Source organism: Ovis aries, chromosome 2, assembly GCF_016772045.2.
Source record: "Ovis aries strain OAR_USU_Benz2616 breed Rambouillet chromosome 2, ARS-UI_Ramb_v3.0, whole genome shotgun sequence".
In the NCBI taxonomy this organism is placed as follows: Eukaryota; Metazoa; Chordata; class Mammalia; order Artiodactyla; family Bovidae; genus Ovis; species Ovis aries.
Genome location: NC_056055.1, coordinates 1,973,331 through 1,997,325, shown reverse-complemented (window position 1 = coordinate 1,997,325; position 23,995 = coordinate 1,973,331). Strand labels below are relative to the sequence as shown.

The 23,995-nt window shown below is 58.8% G+C and overlaps 1 protein-coding gene across 3 annotated transcripts; it reads right to left on the bottom strand.

Moving 5' to 3' along the window:
* Positions 1-296: 296 nt before the first annotated feature.
* Positions 297-23,156, bottom strand: COLEC11 (collectin subfamily member 11). Of its 3 annotated transcripts, none has more exons than XM_042242770.2 (7): positions 23,050-23,156; positions 19,333-19,475; positions 11,665-11,736; positions 5,710-5,781; positions 3,081-3,134; positions 1,256-1,351; positions 297-1,058 (listed from the first exon to the last, which is right to left on the bottom strand). In XM_042242770.2, the coding sequence occupies exons 2-7, from the start codon at positions 19,448-19,450 to the stop codon at positions 667-669; spliced, it is 804 nt and encodes a 267-aa protein (XP_042098704.1). In that variant the 5' UTR covers positions 19,451-19,475; positions 23,050-23,156; the 3' UTR covers positions 297-666. The 3 variants fall into 3 exon arrangements, with proteins under 3 accessions (XP_042098704.1, XP_004004008.1, XP_042098705.1); XM_004003959.5 differs by lacking the exon at positions 23,050-23,156 and adding an exon at positions 22,570-22,695; XM_042242771.1 differs by lacking the exons at positions 5,710-5,781; positions 23,050-23,156 and adding an exon at positions 22,570-22,695.
* Positions 23,157-23,995: the final 839 nt, after the last annotated feature.

Below are 23,995 nucleotides of genomic sequence, written 5' to 3'. Positions count from 1 at the left end.
CCCTGATGGGCTCAGGCCGCACTGCTCAGAGGCACCAGCGGTCCTCAGGGGCTGCCCAGGGCAGAGGCGCCCAGCGAGGAACCGAGGCCTCATCCAGCCACCAGTGTGACCTCACGGTCAAGTGTGGCTGGTGAGGCAGAGCCTGGCTGTGCCTGGTGTGAAGTCCTGCCCCACAGCACCTTCAGGGACACCGATGACTTGTCACAAGTTGCTGTTTGGGGGTGACAGTGATACAGGAACAGACAAGGAATACCGCTAGTGAGGACGTGGAGGACGAAAGGACACCGCACATTCAATCAGATTCAGAGCCTTTATTTTTCTTGTTCTTGAAATCTGGGTTTGCAGCAAAGCAAAGCTGTCTCTACTTGGTTAATAAAAGGAACTTGTATTTTAATATAATTTATAGAAGCACTGATCAAAGGTAAGAGAATGCTTTTCCATATATAGTCCTTTATGACCTCCCTACCATTGTTTGTACTTAACTGCTGTAATAATTAAAGAAGTCATTTTATACTCTGGACAAAGCCAAAAGCAATTCTGAGTAATAATTACATAACAAACATTTTGGCTACAAGTTGTAAAACTTTAAGTTCTTAGGAATAATAGCCAGAAACACTGGCTTTCCTTTCAGGCCCTGGAGACGCAGGGGCCGCGGGGCAGGGCCCCCTACATGTGCTCCTTGTCGAACTCGCAGAGGAAGTGCATGGTGAGGTGGCAGGCCACGTCGTTCCAACCCCCTGAGGCCACCAGCTCCACGCAGTCCTCCTCGTCGTAGGCGTTGTTGGGTTCCCCGCTGCGCCACTTGCTGAAGGTCTGCATGGGCGAGCGGTCCGCGTAGACGAACGCGCCTTCCCTCTCCAGGTCGTTGATGCCGATGAAGACGCGGGCCAGGCCGGCCTGTGTGATGTAGGCGGCCAGCAGCGCGTTGGCGGCCTCGTCCTTGGGCATGCTCAGCGTGCCGCCCCGGCCCTGGCAGGCCAGCTGCGCGTCCAGGTAGCGCTTCTCCTCCTTCACCAGCAGGTACATCTTCTGCTCCGTCTCTCGCACCCCAGCAACAGCTGCGAAGACAGGGCTGGGGGTGAGCGCCGGCGGTCCCCGAATGGAGCACCGACCCGGAACACCGACCCAGCGCACCGTGCAGCGTGCACAGACACGGAGTCCCGGCCGAGCCCACGGAAACCACCCCCGCAGACAGCAGTTCCCGGGGCAGGGCTGGGGGAGGCCCGGGAGCAGGAAGGTGCCCAGAAGCACGTACCGTTCTTTATGAACTTCAGCTCGGCTGTGAGCTGGGTGACCTGGTTGTCCATCTCCCCGATGGCCTTCCTCAGCTGGCTGCACTCGCACGGGATGCCTGCGGATGGAGACCATGGCCAGCATGTTAGGAGATGAGCCTCCTTCCCAAAGCACCGACGTGATGTAGCAGACACGCAGGCCGTCTAAGCTGCGAGTGAGGCTTGACCCTAAAGGCGAGGAGCGGTGGGAGGGCAGCAACAGGGGCGCCCGGGTCAGGTCCGAGTTTCTCATTCTCGCTCTGGTCACCGTGGGAAGGAATCAGTGGGGTGCAGAAGTGACACGGGGTGGGCGAGAGTGGAGGTCGAGACCGTCACCGCGGGAGGATGTCTGGACCGTGTTTTGGGGGCGGGGGACAGAAGACGAGACGTTTGGGAAGCGTGGTGGGGCTGGAGCCCTTGGGCGATGTTTGGTCACACATGCGTGGCCCACCACGCTCCAGTTTAGGTGTCTCCTCCCGGACTCTCGAGAGGACCCTAATCTTCGTGCCCTGAGGAGCTCCACGGGGTAAGGAGCCTTCTCGAGATGCCACTTGGCTGTCACGGCATCCTGGGCGAGCTGCACGTGGAGACATGCCTGGCTCCAGCATCCGCTCCAGATCAGAAAGGGCTGCCGGCTCCGCCCACCTGCCCGCGACTCGGCCCACCCACCAGCGGCTAGGCCCACCCACCAGCGGCTAGGCCCACCCATGGCTCCGCCCACCCACGACTCGGCCCACCCACCCGCGGCCCCACCCACCCGCGGCTCCGCCCACCATCCGCCCACCCGCGACTCGGCTCCGCCCACGGAGGCTCCGCCCACGGAGGCTCCGCCCGGCCGCAGGACTCCCGGGGCACCTGGCGCCACCGCGCCTGGGTGGGTTCGCTCTGAGGGAACTTCCTCCGAGACGTGTCTTCAAGGTCTCTGAGGGCCGAGCTGGAGAGCTGGGCCCGCTGTCCACCCGACGGGCCCCTCAGCGCGCACAGGGGCCGCCCCAGGGACGCGGACACCGCGCTCCCCCCTCATCCAGTCTGTGAGGGGTCTCCTGTGTCACCCGGGAGGGACAGACAAGGACCCGCAGGTGCAGACCCGCCAGGAGGGGGTCTCAGCAACGGGTCTGAGCGGCCAGCCGAGGCAGGGGACCGCAGGGACAGTCCGGCGGGGGTGGGGGGGGCTGTGGACAACGTGAACCTGGCGGGGACGCTGGAGGCGCGAGCTGGGCGGTGGGCTGGCCAGTGCCGGCGGTGGGGCAGGCGGCTCCGCTGGAGAAGGAAGGGGAGGCAGCAGAGGGGCTCCTCCGGGGAGAGGGGGCAAGTGGGGGCGACGGGACACTGACAGGACAGGTCTGCCCGCAGCCGGGCCTCCGCGGCCCCCAGGAGGGGTGGCCGGCAGGGACGAGCTGGGCTGGGGTCCCCTGGGGAGTCTGCTGCAGGACTCCAGAAAGAGCAGACCCAGGAGGCACAGACATGCTTTTCAGAGAAGCCAGGCGCTCAGAGCAAGTGGGCTCCCCAGAGACGCATCAGGGAAGGACGCCTTTAGGGGTCTTTAGGACCCCTGTGTCTGAGCCGAATGAGGAGCTGGGGCCACATGCAGTCGGCAGGCAGACCACGGCCCTAAGCAGGACACGGACACGTTCAGGCGGGAGGAAACGGAACACTGGAGGAGTCCACAGAGGCAGCGACGCCCGGGGAGGGGAGGGCAGGTTCGTGTGCTGCTTTCCAGCCCCTTGCAGCATGCTGTCATGATTTATACGTTTTAAAAGTGCAGTTTTAACACAGGTTTGAGAAATCCTTGGACGCTTTATGCCATACCTGGCTCTCCGTTAGGGCCAGGGGGTCCTATGTCACCAGAATCTCCTTTTTCACCTGCAAAAGAGAAGCAAGGCCAAAGTCACCAAGCAGAGCTGGGGCATGTTCCATCAGACTGTCCAGGTGACAGCGTTCATTCTTCCACGGGCAGTGCCCTGGGGTTCCTCCCGGTCCCTCCTCCCGCAGTGAACTGTAGGGAGGCACAGTCTGTCGATGATGGCTTCTCCAGGCTCTGCTTACATGAGCGGGAACACACACACAGCACAGGACTTAGAGGTTACCAGACAAGCATCACGTCGATCCTGGAAAGCCAGCACGTTTCCTAGGACATCCATCACCTCAGGAAATCTTAGGCTCAGTGCCAGTCCTGTCTGAGGCCCTCATCACAGCAAGAACATGTGACCTCAGAGATGAATGGACCTTACGGGTTACCCAGCCAAACAGAGTCAAGATGAGACTGGTCCTCCCCGACCCTCTCTGGGAGGCAGCGAGGTGTCACCATGGACCCCTGGGCGCCAGCCTTCCGTGGACAGGACATGCCACTCAGCCACTCTGACCCTCCATCTCTGCCAACTTATGAAACAAGGGGGTCAGAGAAAGCCACAGAGACAGAGCTTCTAGCTGCTTTGAAATTAGACGATGGATATTTATTTTTAAATCACAGGGATGTCCCTAAAGTATAATCTTTCTTCCCCCTGAGAGAACCCAAGCATCTCCGCTGACCTGGGGGCAGTGAAGGGACAGTGAAGTGCATATCCTTGGAGACCCATGTTCTGTCTGATGGAGACGGAGAGAGCTCGGCAGGCTCCATCCTAGTGATGCCTTTGTTTTATCAGCATCGGGAGCCTGAGAATGACTCAGGGTTCAGCCTGACAAGGACCCAGCATGGCAGCCTCAGAGACATGGAAGCTCAGGTAAGCTGAGCCCACTGAGGACCCCCAGGGCAAGCTGTCCCCCGTAAGACTCTAACATTTACCCAGAGCACGCGCTGTGTGTTACAAGCATGTACACCCCTACTCGTAAGCAACACCCACTGCCTTTTGCACAATGGCTGAAAGGCAGAAACCCCTCCAGCGACCCCCAGCAGATGAAGGGGCAAGTACAGTGTGGTCCTTCCATGCAACAGAAAATTGTTCAGCCTATGAAGGAAGGAGGTCCTGACGCCTGATCCAGTGGAGATGAACCTCGGAAGCATCATACTAGTGAAATAAGATACAAAAGCACAAAGGGTGTGTGACTCCATGTATGTGAAATATCTAAATGGGCAAGTTCACAGAACCGGGATAAGCGGCTGCTGGGGCTGGAGGGGAGAGGGGAGTTACTGCTTCCTGAGGACAGAGTTTCTCTTTGGAGTAACGGAAGTAATTTGGAACTACATATATAGCGGCGGTGGTCGCACAACACGGCAGTGGAACTCAGTGGCGCTGAACTGGACGCTGAAAGCGCCGAATCTTATGTTACAAACGTTTTACCACCACTTTTTAAGGTTGTCTGCAAGCAGTCGTATCGTCCTCTGTGTCACACACGTCTGTGTGCTCCGTGACGAACCCCGGGGGCAGAGGCTCCCTGCGGATTTGCTAGGGGCAGAGGCGCTTTAGAGACAGTCCCTGTCCCCAGCGTGGGGCCCGGGGACTGTGCCCCGTCACCCCATCTGGGGCTTTTAGTCACGAGTGGGTCTAGGTGGTCTCTCCTGATGGGGGCCACAGGGACCTGCCCTGGGCCCAGCCCGGCCCTGGCAGGAAGGGCTCCTTGGCCAGGACTGTGTGGAGAGTGTGCCCACTGGGCAGAGCCCCCACAGCCTTCCAGGTCCCCCAGCCTCGGTCTCCTGGCACCAACACCCATGATAAGACCTGTGGGGGCCTCCACGAGACCGGGGCCTGCCTGCCTCATCATGAGCCCTGAGGCCCAGCAGAGGTGCAGATAAGCCAGGGGCTCAGAAATCATTCGCTGACGGAGGGTGGAGGGGGCAGAGCACGAGGCCGAGCCACCCCTTGACTGCCCTGGGCCTCGTCTTCTAAGCCCACCCTCCAGGGTCGTGCAGGTCAAACGGGATGAGGTGGGTACTGATGCTGCTTCCCCTGTGCTCATGGGGAGCCGCCCCCCAGTCTCAGGAAGTTTGAGCCACCGAGCTGGAGGTGGACATACAGTGTGTCCAGAACACCGTTCTTCCACTGCTCAAACGGGCCTCCTGATTGTCCCCCGAGCCCAGGCAGCTTGGTCCTCACCTTTCCTAGTTGGACTCTTCTTAGCAAACAGCAGACTCCGGGTGACCGGCCCGCACCCACACCCAACCTACCCCAGCGTGGCCCAGGCTCCTCTGCGGTGGTGGGTCTTCTGAGTGCGACGGCGCATTCCCCAGGCAGGAGGTCACTCCCCAGGCTCCAGCGGCCCGCCCCTGCAGTGGGGCCCTCGTGCTGGGAACGAGCTGCCCAGGCTCGGGGGACAATCAGGAGGCCCTGCAGGGTGGGGGCACCCCTGCCTGGTGGCACCAGTCAAGTCTGACCGCTCCCAAAACCAGGGAGAGACCTGATCACGTGTAAAGCACACACAATAAACACGCCCACCAGCTGCTCTCCGAGCGCCCAGCGGTGAGCCTGCGAGGGAACGTGAGCCAGAGATGCAAGCAAAATACCTTTGGAACCAATGGGGCCGATCTTCCCGTGGCGCCCCACGCCGCCTTTCTGTCCTTTGTCGCCCATGTCTCCTGCAGAAACAACAAGATCACGGTCGGCCAAGGCACGGGTAACGCGTACAGGTGACGTGTAGGCACGCCAGCTGCCGGAACACACACGCACGCACACCCAGGCACGCACGTGCGCACAGCCACACACGCACACAGCCACGAATGCACACGAGGAGGCCGGATACGTAGCCGTTCTCAATCTCTTCAAGGTCGTGGGGTCAACTGACCCCAGAGGTTCCTCATGTCACCTGTTGTCACCATTCCCCACCCCCTTAGTCTTGCACGCTACGGAACAGCGGAGGCCTCCGCGCACACCTCTATGTCCTCCACTCAACCAAGCCTCAGACCGAGCACTCAGGCAAGTCCTACCTCTGTGATGTTGCCCCAGCTCAGAGCAGGTCAAGGTCACAGGACAGAGCACAGGCTGAGGGCTGACCCACAGCGGAGGCGGAAACACGCCCTCAGTCCACCAGGGCCGGCTCAGATCCGCACAAGGAGGAGGGGCCTGGGGCAGAGCGCGTGCACGGACGCGCTCCTGTTTATTACAGGAGCAGTTCATTGCATAGACCAGGTTCCCGGGTTTAGGTCCCTGGCCCAGCCACAAGGCGAGCTCCTGCCCCAGACACATGTGCCCTGCGTGACGCTGGGGACACAAGAGAGACAGAGCTCAGTGTCTGCTGGAGGAGGCGGCTCTAACCTCAGTAACGAGTGCTGTAACAGGAGAGGCATGGGGGTCTCTTGGGGTGGTTCAGCTGGTTTTCACACTGTTTCCTCATTGTCCAGCAGGGTCTGCTAAATTAGATTAAACTTGAGCTCCACCGGCAGCCCCATGAAGACCCACGCTCAGAGCAGCTGGAGGTCTCGGAGACCACCCGCCCAAACACAGCTGCGGACGGGAGGGCAGACACACAGAGTCAAGGGACTTGCGCCCACAGTGCGGAGCAGGGTGGATGGTTCCCAGCACGAGGGCCCCACTGCAGAGGGGCAGGGCGCTGGAGCCTGGGGAGCGACCTCCTGCCTGGGGAACACGCCGCCTCACTCAGAAGACCCACCACCGCAGAGGAGCCTGGGTCACATTGGGGTAGGCTGGGTGTGAGCGTGGGCCCGTCACCCGGAGTCTGCTGTTTGCCAAGAAGATTCCAACTAGAAAACGTGAGGACAGAGTGCAGGCCTCCAACAACCTGAGGTTCACTTCTCCCTGAAACCCCTGCAGCTCAGAACACCACCTGTCCACCCCTCTGCTCCCCTGAGACAGCCCCTGCCGCCCCAAGCAGACAGGAGAGGGTGGGAGCCTGGCAGGGGGCCTGGAGGGGAAGCGCCTCCATCAGGAACAATCTGGTGAAGTGCTTCCTCCCCCGCCTCCCCACACACACACACACACAAAACCTCCCAGCTTAGCAGTCGATCAAGTAATGATTCGGTTCATCTGCTGAAGGACGCAGTCAGGGTCTGGCACACATCCTGCTGTTGTACATAAGCCATAACCTGAGGATGACTGCAGAGCCCCTGGCGTTCAGCCCATCTATGAATTGCACAGCCAATTGGAGGAGTGTGGGATATGATCACTGCTGCAGGGAGCTCTGAGACTCCAGGTACAGATATGGACAATCAGACCATAGCGGCTCATGGGGCAGGGGATGGAGGTGGGCCTGGAGCCCCAGGCCAAGGGGAGCGAAGGCGCTGCGGGTCTGCAGATCCCAGGAGAGGCCCCCGTGGGCTTGTCACCACAGATGGCTGGACCCACGCCAGGGGGGACTCCAGAGGTCTGGGAGAGGTGTCCCCACAAGCTCCCAGGTGATGCAGATGCTGGTCTGCATCCTGGTCCCAGAACCAGGCTTGGGGACCCTTGAGGCTTTGGGGGCGTGAGAAGGCGGGAGATGCAGGAGGCCACCTGTGCAAGCCAAGGCTGGGGGTCAGCCAACCCTGCATCTGGGTCCTCAAAGTCGACTCTCTCCAAACAATGTGGTGATAACGTCCTCCTTGTGGTCTGAGATGCTGGGCACATGGCACTGCCCACCTGCCCCTGAGGAGCCGTGTGCGGGGTGCTCAGAACTTGGGCCCTGGCCCTGGCTGAACTCCCCTTGTCGTTCGACCCTGCGTGGACCCACACAGACACACAGAGCCTTGGGCCCACCAGCTCACACACCAGAATCTACATTTTAACACATCGTGGAGTGACTCCAAGGCCTCAAAGTTGGGAGCAGGCCACCTGCTCCCAGCCTGGTGGCCTCACAAGAGGGCCTCTGTGCAGAAGGTGGGCCCTGGGGGAAGCTGGGCCCCAAGTGAGTGGTCGCCCTCGCCAGCACGACCAGCACCCTGCCCTGCATGGTTCCCACACACCACCTGTGGGTGCTGCTGCGGGCAGTGTTGGTGCTGGGGAACTCGTGCACACACACGTGTACACACACACATCTATATGACACACAATGCATGGGTGTGCCTGTCACGTGTGCACGCACATACACATGCCCATGCATTCACGCAAACGTGCACGTATACATGCCTGTGCATGTGTGTGCATGATACAGGCATGCGTACACATGTTAACACACAGACATGCACACGCACACGCACACCACATTCAGACATGCAAACATAAACACACACCCTGCAACCCTGTCAGCCTCGCTGCATTTGGGCTGGAACCTGGGAGCAGGAGCCCAGCACGTCCTGCAGTGTGACCCTGCGCTCTCGAGACCTTCGGGGTGTGGCCTGCCTGCCGCTCCTCAAGGAATATTCTCTCTGTGGGGTTTGCTGGAGAAGAAAGAGGCGAGAACCACTGGGTCCCCTGACATATTCACACGCTCTCTGCTTGAGGGCGACCCACAGTCAGAAAAGCCAAGTGACTGCCAAGCGGGCGGGGACTGGTTGCAACAAGAGCCCACTGCCTTCATCCTGCCTCCTCTCGAGTCCTTTAGGACAAAAGCAAACTTTCCCGCCCTGGGAACACACTAGACACACTCAGACCCTGTCGTTCCACGCCTCCAGAGCCGGCGGTGGTGGCTCCCAGGGAGCCCATCCCCTCTGCTAATGAGACGGGCACTGCACACATTGTCCTCTGGCCACGCACGGGGGATGGGGCTTGCAGTGGGCTGGCGATTCTCATCAATTTTAATGAAGATCTCACACGGTCCTTTGAAGAGGAGACAGGGCAGAAAGAGCTCTTGGCAGCCCGCTTCCTCAGCGATTTTTAACGGGGATGACGCATGCGTTCCAGCACCCAGAAAGCCCACCAAGGTCGGGATTGCTCTCCACCCTCCCAGGCCGGGAGGGGCCCCAGCTCCTGCGCTCGGGGGCCGGCGGGCGGCCTCTTAGCTGCGTGTCTGGGGGCTTGAGATGACACGCGTTTAGCAGGTGGTATCAGCAAGTGCAGCTCCTGCAGAGTGCAGGCAGGACTCACGTTCCAATGAAGGAAGGCGACAGCGGTGGGCGGGGCGCAGGGGATCTGCCGTGTGCAAGGGCCGTCTTTGTTCTTCCAGAAAAGCTAGCCAGCAGCTTGCAGGCACTTTCTGGTGCAGCTGCTTTGAGTTCCCAGCAAGGGGGCTGCTCCGTGTGTGACCAGAGGGTGCCCCCCCCACCAACACGTCATGCCAGCCAAAGTGGGAGACCCCCGCCTGCAGCAGCCCTGGCACTCCGTGTGTGACCAGAGGGTGCCCCCCACCACCAACACGTCATGCCAGCCAAAGCGGGAGACCCCCGCCTGCAGCAGCCCTGGCACTCCGTGGAAGCTGGGCTCAGAAGGACGTCGGGGGCATGGTGCTGCGGTCCCACTCACCCTACTCCCTGGCACCGGCCGCTAGTCTTACCCACCTCGGCTGACCCCCAAACCAAAGCTGAAGCTGCATAAGCCCAACTGGTCCTCCTGGTTGGAGGGGCATCTCAGGGCAGAGCATCTGCCCGGCGGGCAGCAGGGAGAACCCAGCCCAGCACGGCCAGATGCCTGGGCCACAGACCACCCCCCGCCCCCCGCCAGAACCTGGGGAGTGGCGGGTCTCCGCACAGTCACCCAGGCCCTCAGACAAGCCACCCACAGGTTTCAGACGCATTCCTTCCAGATGTTTCCCAGACAACTGACTGAGGGCCTTCCAAGGGCCGGGTCCTTGATGGGATGGGAAGACTCCAGTCAGGAGCCAGCGGAGAAGGGAAGGAAGGGGCCCCACGGGGAAAACAGTGCAAAACCAGGGAGACTGGACGCCCATGGGACATTCTGGACATCTGCAGGGAATCCCTCACACTTACTCAGCAACTAACAAAAAAGTTCCTGGTCAGACAACTAGGATCCCACGTGCCTCGGGGCAACTAAGTCTGCGGGCCGGAACCAGGAGTCCGGGCACTGCGCCGAGAGCTCCCGCGCGTCCCAGCAAAGGCCTCACGTGGCCGGAGAAGTGAACATCTCTTTCTAAAAAGCACACTGACGTAGCCTCTCACTGCTGCCAGGCTGGCAGCTCTCTGAGGCAATGAGGGTGATGGCGGATGGCCTCCTTTTGCTTCAATAAGAAAGAAAGGGTGAACAGGTTTGACCCTTTTGAACGGCGATATCCACTCAGATTTCAAAGACACCAGCATTTCGATCTACAATTACACGCCTGGAATTCATCTTCAAGCTCCACTCGTGCACATTAGGAATGACATTTAAAGATGACTCACTGCAGCAAGGCGCTAGGAAACTGTAAACCTGCAGTAATGGGAGACCAGTCAGCTAAAGCACGGACACCGGGTCGTCAGGAGGGAGCGAGCAAACCCGCGTGTCCTCCTGTGGACGGATCTCCAAGTACACGGACAAGCGGAAAGAACAAGACGCACGACGGTACATACATTTTGCAACTGTTCCTACAGAAGCAGGGAAGAACAGAGCTCACCTGGCCCTTCCAAAATCGCTCTGCGAAGATGAAGAACGCTGACAGTTGGTCAGAGGGGAGGGTGGCTGGTGGGGAAGGACGGAGGCTAGTCCCTGGGAATGAATATACGTTTTGAACTTTGAGCCAGGAGCTTAGTTGGTTTACTTTTGAATTAATCTGTTCCAAGTAAAGGGAGAATTAATGAAAAGCAGCTCCTGGGCTTGAGGGAGGGTAGTGGTGACAGAAGCGCTCTAGGTCTTGGTGGGACCAGGGTTTCATAGGCCAAAGTCAAGGATGGCACCTCCCAAAGGAGACGATGGGCAAATCACACCTCGAAAGAGTGAGCAAACAGGGCATGGGCTGACAAACGTAACGGCCTTTCCCGTGTGGCTGCACCTTCTCCTGACGCCAGCGTTGAGAGCTTGGCTGGGGACGGGCCAGAGCATCTCAGGGCGTGGGCCCCCAGGCCAGTGTCCCAGCGTTGACAGAGCACTCGGCACACCGCTTTTAAGGACTTTGCGAATTTTAAAGCAGCAGCAGTAAGTGAACCCTAAAGGGGACACTGGCTGACATCACCGTGCACCATGTAGCTGCTTCCCTGTGAACCTCAGCACCAGCCCAGGAGGCAGGCTACACGACACCATTTTACTAACGAGGGAACAGGTTCAAAGTGACTTCCATTCTCAGGTTTCAGAACCCCCAAAAAATGACTAGGGTCCATCAGCCATAAATGGGAGGCCATAGAGTGCCCCCCTCCACCATGGCCCACCCAAATCTGTGCCCTCTCTCCCCTGCACACCGATGTAACTGTTTCCATCACTGTTTGCACACCGTCATAATTGAACCTGCGTGTAACGATCACTGGGCACGTGAGGGCCAGCCAGAGCTGAGCTCCACGCCCTGGGCTGTCCCTCGATGTGTGCCTCCCAGGAGGCACTTTGTTTCTTGGCGCCAGGCAGGCAGGACTGGGAGCGCTGTTTACAGAGTGCTCTGGGCACCTGCTCACTCACACCCCCCTCCCTCTTCTCCCCCAGCAGCACCCCCAGGGCCCAGGGGCGGCAGGTACCTTTCTCTCCCGTGGGGCCGACTCTCCCGGGCCGTCCTGGGGCGCCTTTGTCCCCCTTCTCACCAGCATCCCCTGCGGAAGAAGGCACAGGCCGTTAGGACCTCACGCCAAGCGCTGGGCCCCGGCCTCTGTGCGGACGGGGCAACCAGAGAAAGCTGTTCCACGTCTATGCCTCCAGCCGGGGCCCTGACCTCCCTCCTGCCCAGCCCCCAGGGGCTTCACCCCCCTTCCTGACCCCCTCCTAGCTGGTCTCCCTCCCCGGTCTGCTCTCAGGACTCTGTGTCCTCGCCCACCCCCTTCTTGCAGCAATGCACCAGCCCCTCTCCAGACAACACTCAGGGCTGGCGCCCAGTCTTGTCACTGGGCTCTGTTTCATTTATTTTGTTCAAAACTGAAAAGGGGAAATGGGCTGTCTGTTGAGTCTCCCGGGTACCACATACTTGGCATGTCCCAAATCGACCCCAGGGTTTCCCCCAGAAGTAGTCTCTTCTGTGGACTTTCCTGCCGTTGAGACATCGACTCGCCCGGATGCCAAGCCCCAGGCCCTGAGTCATTTCTGGTTTTCCATCCCCCTCACCAAGGCTATTGAGCTACAGTCCATGGGGTCACAAAGAGACAGAGAAGTCGCTCAGTTGTGTCTGACTCTTTGCAACTCCATGGACTGTAGCTGACCAGGCTCCTCCATCCATGGGATTCTCCAGGCAAGAATACTGGAGTGGGTTGCCATTTCCTTCTTCAGGGAATCTTCCCGACCCAGGGGTCAAACCTGGGTCTCCTGCATTACAAGCAGACTCTTTACCATCTGAGCCAAAGACTGGGCCAAAGCTGAGCCAGTGAGTATCCACCGACTGCGCACAGGCCAGCCAGCTCCCCCGGTCCCCTCTGGGGCCCCCACGCTCAGCCGCGTCTCTGCAGCTCTGGGGGCGCGTGGACCACGAGCCTGCCCTCACACAGCTCGTGACAGGGCACAGGTCACAGAGAACCGTGCCAGAACAGGTCAGGGTGTGGCGGGAGCGAGGGGGTGAGTCCTGACAGAACACCCAGGCCTTCCCCGCCCGCCCCGGTCTCCGCTCCAGAACGACCTTCCTAAAACACAGAGCCCGTTAGGACACCTCCCTTGGCTGGAGAGTCAAAACCACCGACAGCAAAGGTCCCTAAAAATAACATCCCGCCTCTAAGCCCCACAAGCCTGTGTGCAGAGCCCAGGCCTTTCTCACACGCTGCTTCCACCTGGAGGGGTTTCATCTCATCATCGGACCCTCCAGGAGGCTGCGCTTCACCCGCTCGCCCCCCGCAAGGTGGGTCTCCCTTCTCTGGAGACGGGGAGCCTGTCCTCACCACAGTCATCATGCCTCACACAGTCTCCCACTGCCCCTGCTCCCGGGAGTGGCTGTGGCTGACACGCCTTCCCCGGCGTGCACAAGTCCGAGTGCACTTCCGTCCTGCCTGAACGGCCCCCGTGCACCTTCACTGGGTGGCCCACTCCTCTGAGACTACCGACTCCCCAGTGACATTCCCCAAACCGATCATCTGGCCCAAAGTGTGAAGAGACGAGCAAAGTGAGCGCCAAGGAGACCTGGAAGGCGGGGGGCTGTGTCACCGCCCTGGCGGCTCTGGGGGCCGCTACTCAGGGCGACCGACACGTGCAGCGCACACATGGGCCCTTGAATTGCAGGATAGTTCTTGGGATTTTTTATCTTTTAAAAAGGAATGGCAACCCACTCCAGTGCTCTTGCCTGGAAAATCCCATGGACGGAGGAGCCCGGTAGGCTACAGTCCATGGGGTTGCAAAGAGTCAGACATGACTGAGCGACTCCACTTTCTTTCTCTCTTTAAAAAGGGAGGAAACCGTCGCAGCGATGGCGCTGGGAGAAACACTGGCAGTCCGGCCTGAAGCACCAGCTGACAGGCACCACCAGGAATCGGCAGGCTCTGCAGGGCGTCACCGCCAGGAATCGGCAGGCTCTGCAGGGCCACCGGCATCGTGACAGAGAAGGAGCAACCCAGGAGGCGGGACTCAGGGGGCAGCCCGAACCTGCTCTGAAATGAGACCCAGAGGATCCCGCAAAGATGAGAGGGAACAGGAGCAAATGGCACTGAAGAAGGACCAGCTAGGGATCTTCTGCGTCAGATGAATTTCCAAAACCAGTTACTCTACAGACGGGGCTTCCCAGGTAACACTAGTGGAAAAGAACCTGCCTGCCAATGCGGAAGACGTGGGTTCCATCCCCGGGTCGGGAAGATGCCCTGGAGGACGGCATGGCAACCCACCCCAGTATTCTTGCCCAGAGAATCCCATGGACAGAGGAGCCTGGAGGGCGACAGTCCTTGGGGGTCGCAAAGAGTCAGACACAACTGAAGTGGCTTAACACACACATAGACAGGCTGAGCAACAGAACAGCCGATGACAAGGCCAGTTTATGAAACAAAAGATTAGATAGAAGGACTCGGATGAAGGGCTGAAAAGTTTTGTTTCGGTTTTGAAGTTATCGAGTCGGGAGTTGAACAAAAAACCCACAAATCCCCACACCCACCACACAGGAATTCCAGCAAAGGGGAACAGACGTTTGAGCCTTCATAGCTGTGATTTTGCAGCTCTGGGGAAGGTCATGAAGGGCGTGATGCGAGCGCCCACGGAGCAGCAGCAGAAGAAAATGGGGGAAACCACTCAGACGTGCAAGAGTGGCACACAGGGCGTCCGGAGTAGAGAGAGAATTCCGCAAGCAACGCAAGCAAAAGGAACGTTTAAAGCCTGCGTGCATGTGAATGGGGGTCAGACAGATGGAGACTCCCCAACGGCGACGTGGGCTACGAGAATAAGACGAGGCAGGTTTTCAACAAAAGGCCGTAATTTAGACAGAGACCAGAAGGGGCCTCCCCGATGACGTGGCTTCTGACGGAGGCCTGCTGACGCAGGCGGATGCACCCAGGCGGGAGTCGGGGGAGAGGACCACCTGGGCAGGCGAGGAGTGGTGAGCCGGGGGGTCTGGGCCGGCGGGCAGGGAGCCCGGAGCAGCTGGCGCTGGGACCAGACGACCTGCCAGGCTGTGGGAGGGAAGCGCCCACCAGGGCACCCACTGCATCGCGGGAGGGCAGTGAGGAGAGTGTGTCCGCATTTCTGAGAGCACCTGGGGAGCCCAGACCTCACGGGGGCCTCAACAAGCCTGGAAAAGTAGCACCAGCAAACCCACCAGGTTTTCTTTCGTCGGTTAAGACGGACTCTGAGAGCTCACGCACTGCTTCACTCATCTCCATAGCATCACCACCTCGGCCCCTGCCCCCTGCAGCCCCATGTGATACGGGAACCGTGTCCACTTCACGGATGAATACAGGCCAGAGACAGGCCACACCTCCCGGGACCACCAAGCCCTGGGGAGAGGACAGGCGGCCAAGGCCCTCCTTGGGGAGAGGAAGCCGTCAGGACCGCGTCCTGTCACGCCGCCTCCTGCCCTGCATCCACCCACTTCCACGGGCCCTTCTCCGAGGATAAGCAGGGGTTGGGAGTAAGGATCCAAGGTCAGCAAGAGCCTGAAGAGCCCCGAACGTCACCTCGTGTCCCCAGACTCTCCTTGCTGAGACAGGAACAGGAATAAGACATCGCCCAGCACAGTTAAGGCTTCCTGAGGAGCGGGGTCCATGGGGCTGCTTTCTTTTTTTCTAATTAATTTAACTGTAGGGTAATTACTTTACAATATCGTGGTGATCTCTGCCGTACATTGACGTGACTCAGCCACGAGTACACACGTGTTCCCCCCACCATCCTGAACCCCCTTCCCACCTCCCTCCTCCAAGGGGTTTCTCTCCTCCCGAGTCTAGGCAGAAACCCCCTCCTCGCCCTTCTCCCAAGGCTCTGTGTCTCTGACCTGTGAGACAGGCCCTTCAAGCCTCCCCCAGCTCTGGATGGAGGCCCCAGCCTTCCTCGAGGTCCTGCCGTGCGGAGTCCAGAACCTGGAGTCCGCGGGCCTCCTCATCCCAGGCCATGTAGACTGTCTTGCCTGGCTCCCTCATCTCTGACAAAGAGGGGATGACTTGTGTGCACATGGCGTGCTGGGGGTCGCTGGAGACTCACCCCCCTCCCCACCCACCCTGGGAGGCAGCCCAGACCCCGAGACTCAGCGGCAGGAAAGCTCGTGGCTACCTGTCCTGCGACTTTGACCTTGACCTCCTCCTTGCAGAGGTGCCCTAGACGCGCTTACAGGAACACAGGCGGTTTCCAAGCCCTGTTGGTGTTCGGCAGGGCTTGAATTCATGGTGTCTGCTGTCTGGGGGCATAGAGCCTGCGCTCCTGTGGGGCTGGGGGTGCTGTCTGGGGACTGTCTTCCTGACCCCTGACCCTCCCGCCTACACACGTTACACGCATCCGGCAACGCGCACACGCCCGGGAGCGCAGGAGCCTTTCCCCACAGCCGGGTCTCTGTCGGGCGCTTATCTGAGGCCGATTTGCTACATCAGGTTCTGAATGACGGGTATTCGTAGTGTCTGGACCAGCAGAGGCTGACGCTCCGCTGTCTTGCTCATTTCCCGCGGCCGTGTGCGTATGTCCTCCAGCCTCACGGAAGGGAAGACCACGTGTCCTTGCGTACGGCTCGCCCCGCGCCTGCGCACCTCGCCGACCGTGCGCGAGCTCCCGCGCCTAGACAGCACTCGGGGAGACTCCGCCGGAGCGGGAAGGCATGCCCGTCAGGACGCGCATCGCCAGGCTGAGTCCACAGCCGCCGAGGGAGGACCACAGCGGCTCGGCTCTCACCACACCTGCTGCAAATGCCGAGTCTGCGGGCAGACCTCCCCAGGCCAAGCTCAGGGCAGAGGTGCCCCAGCAACGGAAGGAAGGGCCCGGGAGACTGCAGAAGACGGTACCGGCCCGGAGCAACATTTCAGAAGAGCGAAATTCCCAAGTGCGTGTGTGAGTCACCTAACTGGTTTTATCAACCTTCCTCCAATCAATTTTTTTTCCAGTGGTCATGTCTGGATGTGAGAGTTGGACTGTGAAGAAAGCTGAGCGCCGAAGAATTGATGCTTTGGAACTATGGTGTTGGAGAAGACTCTTGAGAGTCCCTTGGACTGCAAAGAGATCCAACCAGTCCATCCTAAAGGAGATCAGTCCTGGGTGTTTATTGGAAGGACTGATGTTGAATCTGAAACTCCAGTACTTTGGCCACCTGATGTGAAGAGCTGACTCGTTGGAAAAGACCCTGATGCTGGGAAAGATTGAAGGCAGGAGGAGAAGGGGACGACAGAGGATGAGGTGGTTGGATGGCATCACCGATTCAATGGAGATGAGTTTGGGTAAACTCCGGGAGCTGGTGATGGACACGGAGGCCTGGCATGCTGCAGTCCATGGGGTCGCAAAGAGTCGGACACGACTGAGTGACTGAACTGAACTGAACCAATCAATTGGAAAAAACCTTCAGAATAACCATGCCCTTTTAAAATCTCTGAGTGGCAGGCTTGCTAATACACACTAGTGCTCTCCTCCCTGCAACCCCATTGTTCCAGCCATAATGGAAAGGGCTCTTACTCTAAATGCAAAGAGAGCCTGCTATTTTTGGGTCTGCAAAGGGACCTCACCTTGAGCACAGTGCCAGTCAGGGGAAGGCTGCCTGGAGTCGTGCTGAGAAGGACCTGAAGCCCCTGTAACTCGGTGGAGGAAGCGTCCGCATGGGACAGCTGAAGCGGCAGCATTTAAGATCCCCTGTGCCTCCAGGCTCCTCTCTAAGGAGACGGGCACCGGCTGGTCCTCGTGGGCTGAGCCTGGCCCAGCGTTTGTCTAATGGACAAGCGGAGGCCACTTACCTCCTCTTTCACCTTAAGAGCAGGACCTGTATTGTGTTTTCACTTCCATCCCCACTGGCCAAGGCTGTTCCTGACACATGTGCGGTCATCAGAGCTTTCACTGGCTCTTGTGGGCACATTCTGAGCAGGTGTGGCCGGTGGAGCCCTCGTCCCTTCCCTGGCTCCCTGTGTGACCAGAGCACCCAGTGGTTGGGAAGCCACTTGGAGAGGGCAGGGGGCAGCAGGGAGTCCTCTGTGCCCTGAAGCTGGGTATGACGCTGATGCTCTACACACCAAGCGCTGGAGAAGTCCCAGCTGCCCCACGACCCTGAGCCTCATGAAAGGGCCTGGGGTCAGAAGGGCCTCTCTCTGCTCCTGGGGCCTCCTGCTTTCTGCAGCCAGGGAGCATCCCAGAGCACCTGTGAGGTCAGAGATGGAGCTGTGAGCCGGGGACCCAGGCGGTGAGGGCCGGCTGAGCCTGCTCCCCCTCTCCCCCGCCACAGGGCCCCACGTCTCAGGGGTGGGCCCTGCTGTGATGCGGAGCCTCGCTCTGCAGGGGGCACGCATGCATGTGGACCTGAGCATCTCTCCTCCACCCTTCCCCTGCTGCCCCCTCACTTCCCCGACCCCCCCGTAAAGCGCAGAACACTGAATCTCTCCTCCCTTCCGGTCAGCTTCTTCTCAGCCCAGAAGGCTCTCAGGCGGCCCTGCAGTTCTGAGTCAGAACACGCTGCAGAGAGTTACCAGGCGAGGTGCGGGCAGGTCCGTCAGCGTGACTCTGCGGCTGGTTCCCAAGGAGCCTGCAGAATCCAGTACCACAAAGCTCACCCCAAATAGCTGCTGCAGCTTCTGTTTGCCAGTTATGCCTCAGCAGCTGGATATCTAAGAAAGAACCAGCTGCCCAGATTTCCAAGGGCTTTCGTAAACGTACTGGGAAGTTTCTCCACTGGAATTGCCGATTTGATGTTGATAGACTAGCATGAAACTACACGTGTGAGATGAGGCTGCCCCTGAGACCCGGGATCCAGACCGCACGCTGAGTGACAGTGTGTCACCCACGGCCCCAGACATCCTGCCCCTGAGACCCGGGACCCAGACCGCCTGCCGAGTGACAGCGTGTCGCCCATGGTCCCAGACATCCCATGCCACCGCTTGGAGCCCGTCCGACCGCCTGCTGGCAGGTGAGCCTTGGCGAGCAGGATCCCGGCAGATTCACCAGCACACCCCCTCTGCGGAAGATCTCCCATCGCGTTTGCTCACTGCACCCGCCCAGCCTGTGCGTGTGGGAGGGGTGGGGGGGACAGCCGATCAGCTCTCTGCGACCGGCCTTCTCCTGGCAGTTCAGTGGCTCATCACTGCCCGCAGCACGTTGCTAGGTGGTGAGAGACCACTGCTGAAGGAAGCGACCGGTCCCTGGGGCAGCTGCTGGTGGGGGAGAAAGCCCTGCGGGGCCTGCGGAGCACGCAGGTCAGAGACACCGCATCTGGATGAGGCAGAAATGGTCCTGAAGCAGATGGAAACAGCATCTTCTCAGAAGTGCCCTCGAGATGTGCTTGTAAACCCAGACGCCTGACTCTAGATGCTGCCCCCGTTTTGTATTTAATCTGTGGATGAGGCTGAGCTGTAGACAGGCGCGCCACGCCCTCCTGGGCTCTGTGCTCAGAAGCGCGGCTGCTGAAACGGCGGTGGGTCTCCTTCCAGCTTTTCTTCCAACTTCTGTGCATTTGTGCATTTTATTGGGATTCAGAAGGGACCGTTTAAAATTGCCGACTCTTCCTACAACAATTGGTCTCTGTGTAAAGCATAGAACCCCCTCCTGGTTGCGTTTCCCAGGTTACCCGCCTGCCCACCGATGGCCACGTGGGCGGCACTGCCCGGGAGGCCTGGGGACCGTACCTTTGAGGCCGGGAACGAGGATCTGCACAGAGCAGGCATCGTCCACCGTCTGCTGAGCGGCCCCAGCCCGGAGCACACAGAGGAAGGCCAGGCCCACCAGAGCCAGAGCCCGCTTCATGGTGAGGCTGGCAGGACGCTGACTCCTGGAGGGAGGGGGGAGGAATAAACAGTGACGGGAATTCCGGAAGCCTGACAGTGAGTGACAGTGTGCAGGCCGCCTGCCTGGGGCCGCTCCCCTCGTTCTGGGGCGTCCCTCTCTCTCTCCTTCTCTCTCTCTGCCTCTGTCTCTTTCTCACTCGGGTGCCAACTTAAACCTCCACCCAGATGTCCCCTTTGCCCAGCAGTGACAACGATGACTATCCTGGGAGGTGTTACTCCAGATTCTTGTCTTCTGGTTCTTTATAACTAAGGTTCAACACACACAAAGGTGCGTTCAGCATCAAAAACCAAACGCTGGAGAGCTGCCCCTTCACACGACGGTGTCCTGACCCCAGTCTCTGGCGCCTGCCCCAGCCCCATCTCCTGCAGAGGGGCACGTCCCCACACCTGTGAGCCCGCCCGCTCCCCCTGCCCTGAAGTCGGCTCGGCGGATTCCTGGACAGCACAGGGCTAGTGTGCCCGGCTCTCAGTCATGGGATCCTGCTTCACGCTGCGTGGTCTTACCTGCTTTACTCAAATCTGTTTTGCTTGTTTAGTTGCTCAGTTGTGTCCGACTCTTTGTGACCCCATGGATTGTAGCCCACCAGGCTCCTCTGTCCATGGGATTCTCCAGGCAAGAATACTGGAGTGGGTTGCCTTTTCCTCCTCAAGGGGATCTACCTGACTGACCCAGGGGTCGAACCTTTGTTTCCTGCTTTGCAGGTGGACTCTACTGCTGAGCCACCAGGGAAGCCCTTAGCCGACATTTGTGCTCCAGGATGCTGCAGGCATCTGTGGCTTCTGTTATCTCCTTACATCGATGAGAAGGCATCTCAGCAGGAGGGCTGGGGCGGGGAGAGAGGGAACCACCGCTCTAGCGGCAGATGGCTTGTGCTCAGATCGATGGACACTGTCCGATTGGTGTTTGTGGGATGCAGGCCATGTTCAGATTGTTTTAATCAAAAGTGTACATGAGAATATCCTCTCTAACTAGAAACAGCTGCGTCAGGAGACTACCAGGGTGTTTAGCAAGACCTGTTGCTCTGACACTTAAAACACGCTTGCTCCTTGGAAGAAAAGCTCTGACCAACCTAAATAGCATGTTAAAAAGCAGAGACATTACCAACAAAAGTCCATATAATCAAAGCTATGGTTTTTCCAGTAGTCATGTATATGAGAGTTGGACCATAAAAAAGGCTGAGTGCCAAAGAATTGATGATTTTGAACTGTGGTGTTGGAGAAGACTCTTGAGAGTCCCTTGGACTGCAAGGAGATCCAACCAGTCCATCCTAAAGGAAATCAGTCCTGAATATTCATTGGAAGGACTGATGCTGAAGGAGAAACTCCAATACTTTGGCCACCTGATGCTAAGAAATGACTCATTGGAAAAGATCCTGATGCTGGGAAAGATTGAATGTGGGAAGAGAAGGGGACGACAGGATGAGATGGTTGGATGGCATCACTGACTCAATGGACATGAATTTGAGTAAACTCTGGGAATTGGTGATGGACAGGGAGGCCTGGCGTGCTGCAGTCCATGGGGTCGCAAAGAGCTGGACATGACTGAGCGACTGAACAGCAACAACTGCTCCGACTTGGTCTCGAGAAAGGGGAGCAGCGGGAGGAGGACCCTGGGTGGCGGACAGCCCCCTTAGCCCTTCCCTCATCCCCTGGCCCTCTGCCCACTTGTGCGTCTGTGCCCACCCACCCAGCAGGTCCTACCAGCAGAAGCTGGGGTGGGCAGACCCTGGTGGGAGCCTGTTTCCCAGCCTTCAGGCTCCTTCCTGCCCTCTTAGAAGAGGAATTTTGTTTTATAAACCAGGAAGCTGCAGTTCCTCCTGGCGCCTCTTCAACAACAACACCCTTATCTCCCAGCCAGGACCCGGGAGGCCAGAGCCCGCGAGACTGGGACCCTCTCCTCCGTGAAGGAGGCAGCTTTGCGGAGGGGAAAGGAAATTCAATTTGGAACTTTTAGGAGAAATACCTGGTAAGAATGAAACAGGCAATGAAAAAGAATGCGGCTTCCTGCACGCCAAACATGCAGTTGTCCATTTTCATTAAATGCCCACAGCGGACCCAGCACCTTATGGGCACCTCGAGTGCCTGCAGAGCAGCGCGTTCCTCGGGAGCGCCGCGGGTCTCGGGGGCAGACACCGCACCCCACTCGCTGTGTTGCTCCTGCAGTGACACTAGGCCTCCCCTGCGGCCGCAGCACGGCCAGCGTCACCCCAAAGGCACACATCTTTTCGGTCTTCTTACCAAGACCCTCAAAGGAAGAGGCCTTTTCCATACTCCCTTCCCCAACTTTACAGGAATTATCTGTGTGTCCTCTTATTTGGCATATACGTTGTTCAAGACCGTAAGTAAAATTGGGGAGCTGTGAAAGTTTGGGGTGCTGCTCTGCTCACACCCAGGGCAACACGTTTCCCATCAAACCGAAAACCCAGTTACACACACTCAGCGGCTCCCAGACGTCTGCTTGCAGCTTCAGGACTGCGGCGCAGCTTCAGCCCGCAGGCAGGCGGCTGGGGGGGGCTGCCCCTGCGGCGCTGCACAGCCCAGTGCTGGAGGCGGGACGACCCCCCCCCGATCATAAAAGGACCCGACACACGGGGACCCGATTTGCCCCGACAGTTGCCTTCTGCAGCCCCTCCAGACTCCCGTCACTGAGTCCCACCCAGAGCTGCTGGGCGGACGTGAGTTTGGGTGAACTCCGGGAGGTGGTGACGGACAGGGAGGCCTGCTGTGCTGCGGTTCATGGGGCCGCAAAGAGCCAGACACGCCTGAGCGACTGAACTGAGCTGAAAGAGGAGCAGTTCCCCGGGGCGCCCCTCCTGTGGGGCACGGACCCGGCTGGGACTCAGGAAAAGCTGCTTCTCCCCGCCTGGAGGCAGTGCGGCAGGGCTTGTGCTTCTCCTTGGTCGGCTCCAGGCAGTCTCCACCATGAACCCGGCCTTGGTCCCTGCGACAGCCCGACCTGGAGCAGACCGCTCCGCCCCGCACCCAGTACCCTCGGTGCCCCCCAGCAGCCACGCCTCGTGGCCCCAGCATCTCTCATGTCCCGCCCCGAGGCTGCAGAGGGGCTGGCAGTGTCCCTACCTGAGGCGCACACCAGGCGGAGGGGGCGTCCTGACTGTGGCCACGGGGACCCTGGGCCCCGGGCTGAGTCTGCGCTCAGACCCGCACGTCGGGCGAGTGGCCTGGCTGTCGGCCGGCCAGCGACTCGACTCAGGCTGGGGCTGCAGCCTTATCTGCAAACGGCTTCCTGTTTGCAAAGCCTCAGGCGGAGGAGGGAGTGTGGGAACTCGGGGACGTGTGAGACGTCGGGGTCTCAGGGCCCCTCACTCTTCCCCCCAAACTTCCACACGTCCCTTCTCTGTCCATCTTCCCTGTCCCTCTTTTTCTTTTGAAAAGAAGCATCGTGTTGTGGGGTGCAGCAGAATTTACACAGGAGAGTGACAGTTACCAGCCGGCGTCACACGGACAGGAGCCAGCGTCACACGGACAGGAGCACACGCAGGCTGACTTACTGTGTTGTCTTCCCACGTGGGTTCCACTCCAAAACTGTGAAGTACTCACCTGCTGCTTGCCGAGACCTAATCTGTGCGTGTGTGTGCTAAGTCGCTTCTGTCATGTCTGACTCTGCAACTCTATGGACTGTACCCTGCCAGGCTCCTCTGTCCATGGGGATTCTCCAGGCAAGAATACTGGAGTGGGTTGCCACGCCCTCCTCCAGGGGATCTTCCCGACCCAGAGATCGAACCCTCGTCTCTTACGTCCCCTGCACTGGCAGGCGGGGTTCCTTGCCACTACCGCCACCTGGGAAGCCCTGACCCATGACAAGACCGCAAAAGCCCCCCACTCACTGCAATTTCACTTAAGGCAACGCAAGCCAGATCCAATGACTGGATGGACCCGGCTTCCGTGTGGCTGGGAAGTGGGGCGTGGGGGGTGGGGGGCCACTTAAGAAGACAGTTGGCGAATTAGGATCATAAACAGCTGGGGTCAAAGATGAACACTTATTAAGACTGACAAGAGAAGTTATCACAAATTACAGAAGTAGGGATGGACAGATGCCACACACATCCCCAAGTGCACGAGGAAGAACGGACTGTTTATTCAAACTGCCTGACAGTGTAAGTCAGCCCGACGACTCGGATGGAAACAGACCACTTCCTGGAAAACACAAGCTACCACGGCGGACTCCCCACGGAAGAGAGAATTCAACAGTCCTGGAGCAATTAAGGGGATTGCACTTGTGATTTTAAATCTCCCCAGAAGGAAATCTCTAGGCCAGATGGTATCATAGGCAAATTCTGCTAAAAGTTTAAAGAAAAATTAATTCCATATAATTCTTCCAGGAAACAGAAGTGGAAAAGAAACACTCACCAATTTATTTTATGAAATTAGTGTTATCCTGATACCAAAGCCAGACAAAGGCACTCCCAAAAAGAAAAGTATAGACCAATAACTCGCTAAAGATATGGATGCAAGAAAACAGAGATGAAATCAATCTTTAACCAAG

What these genes read in the sequence shown, in the direction of transcription:
- COLEC11 (XM_042242770.2), bottom strand. Translation starts at nt 19,450, where the DNA reads ATGAAGCGGGCTCTGGCTCTGGTGGGCCTGGCCTTCCTCTGTGTGCTC. An exon ending in CCTCGTTCCCGGCCTCAAAG is followed by an intron (nt 11,737 to 19,332) that starts GTACGGTCCCCA and finishes CTTCTTCCGCAG; the next exon opens with GGGATGCTGGTGAGAAGGGG. An exon ending in TGGCCCTAACGGAGAGCCAG is followed by an intron (nt 1,352 to 3,080) that starts GTATGGCATAAA and finishes CTCCATCCGCAG; the next exon opens with GCATCCCGTGCGAGTGCAGC.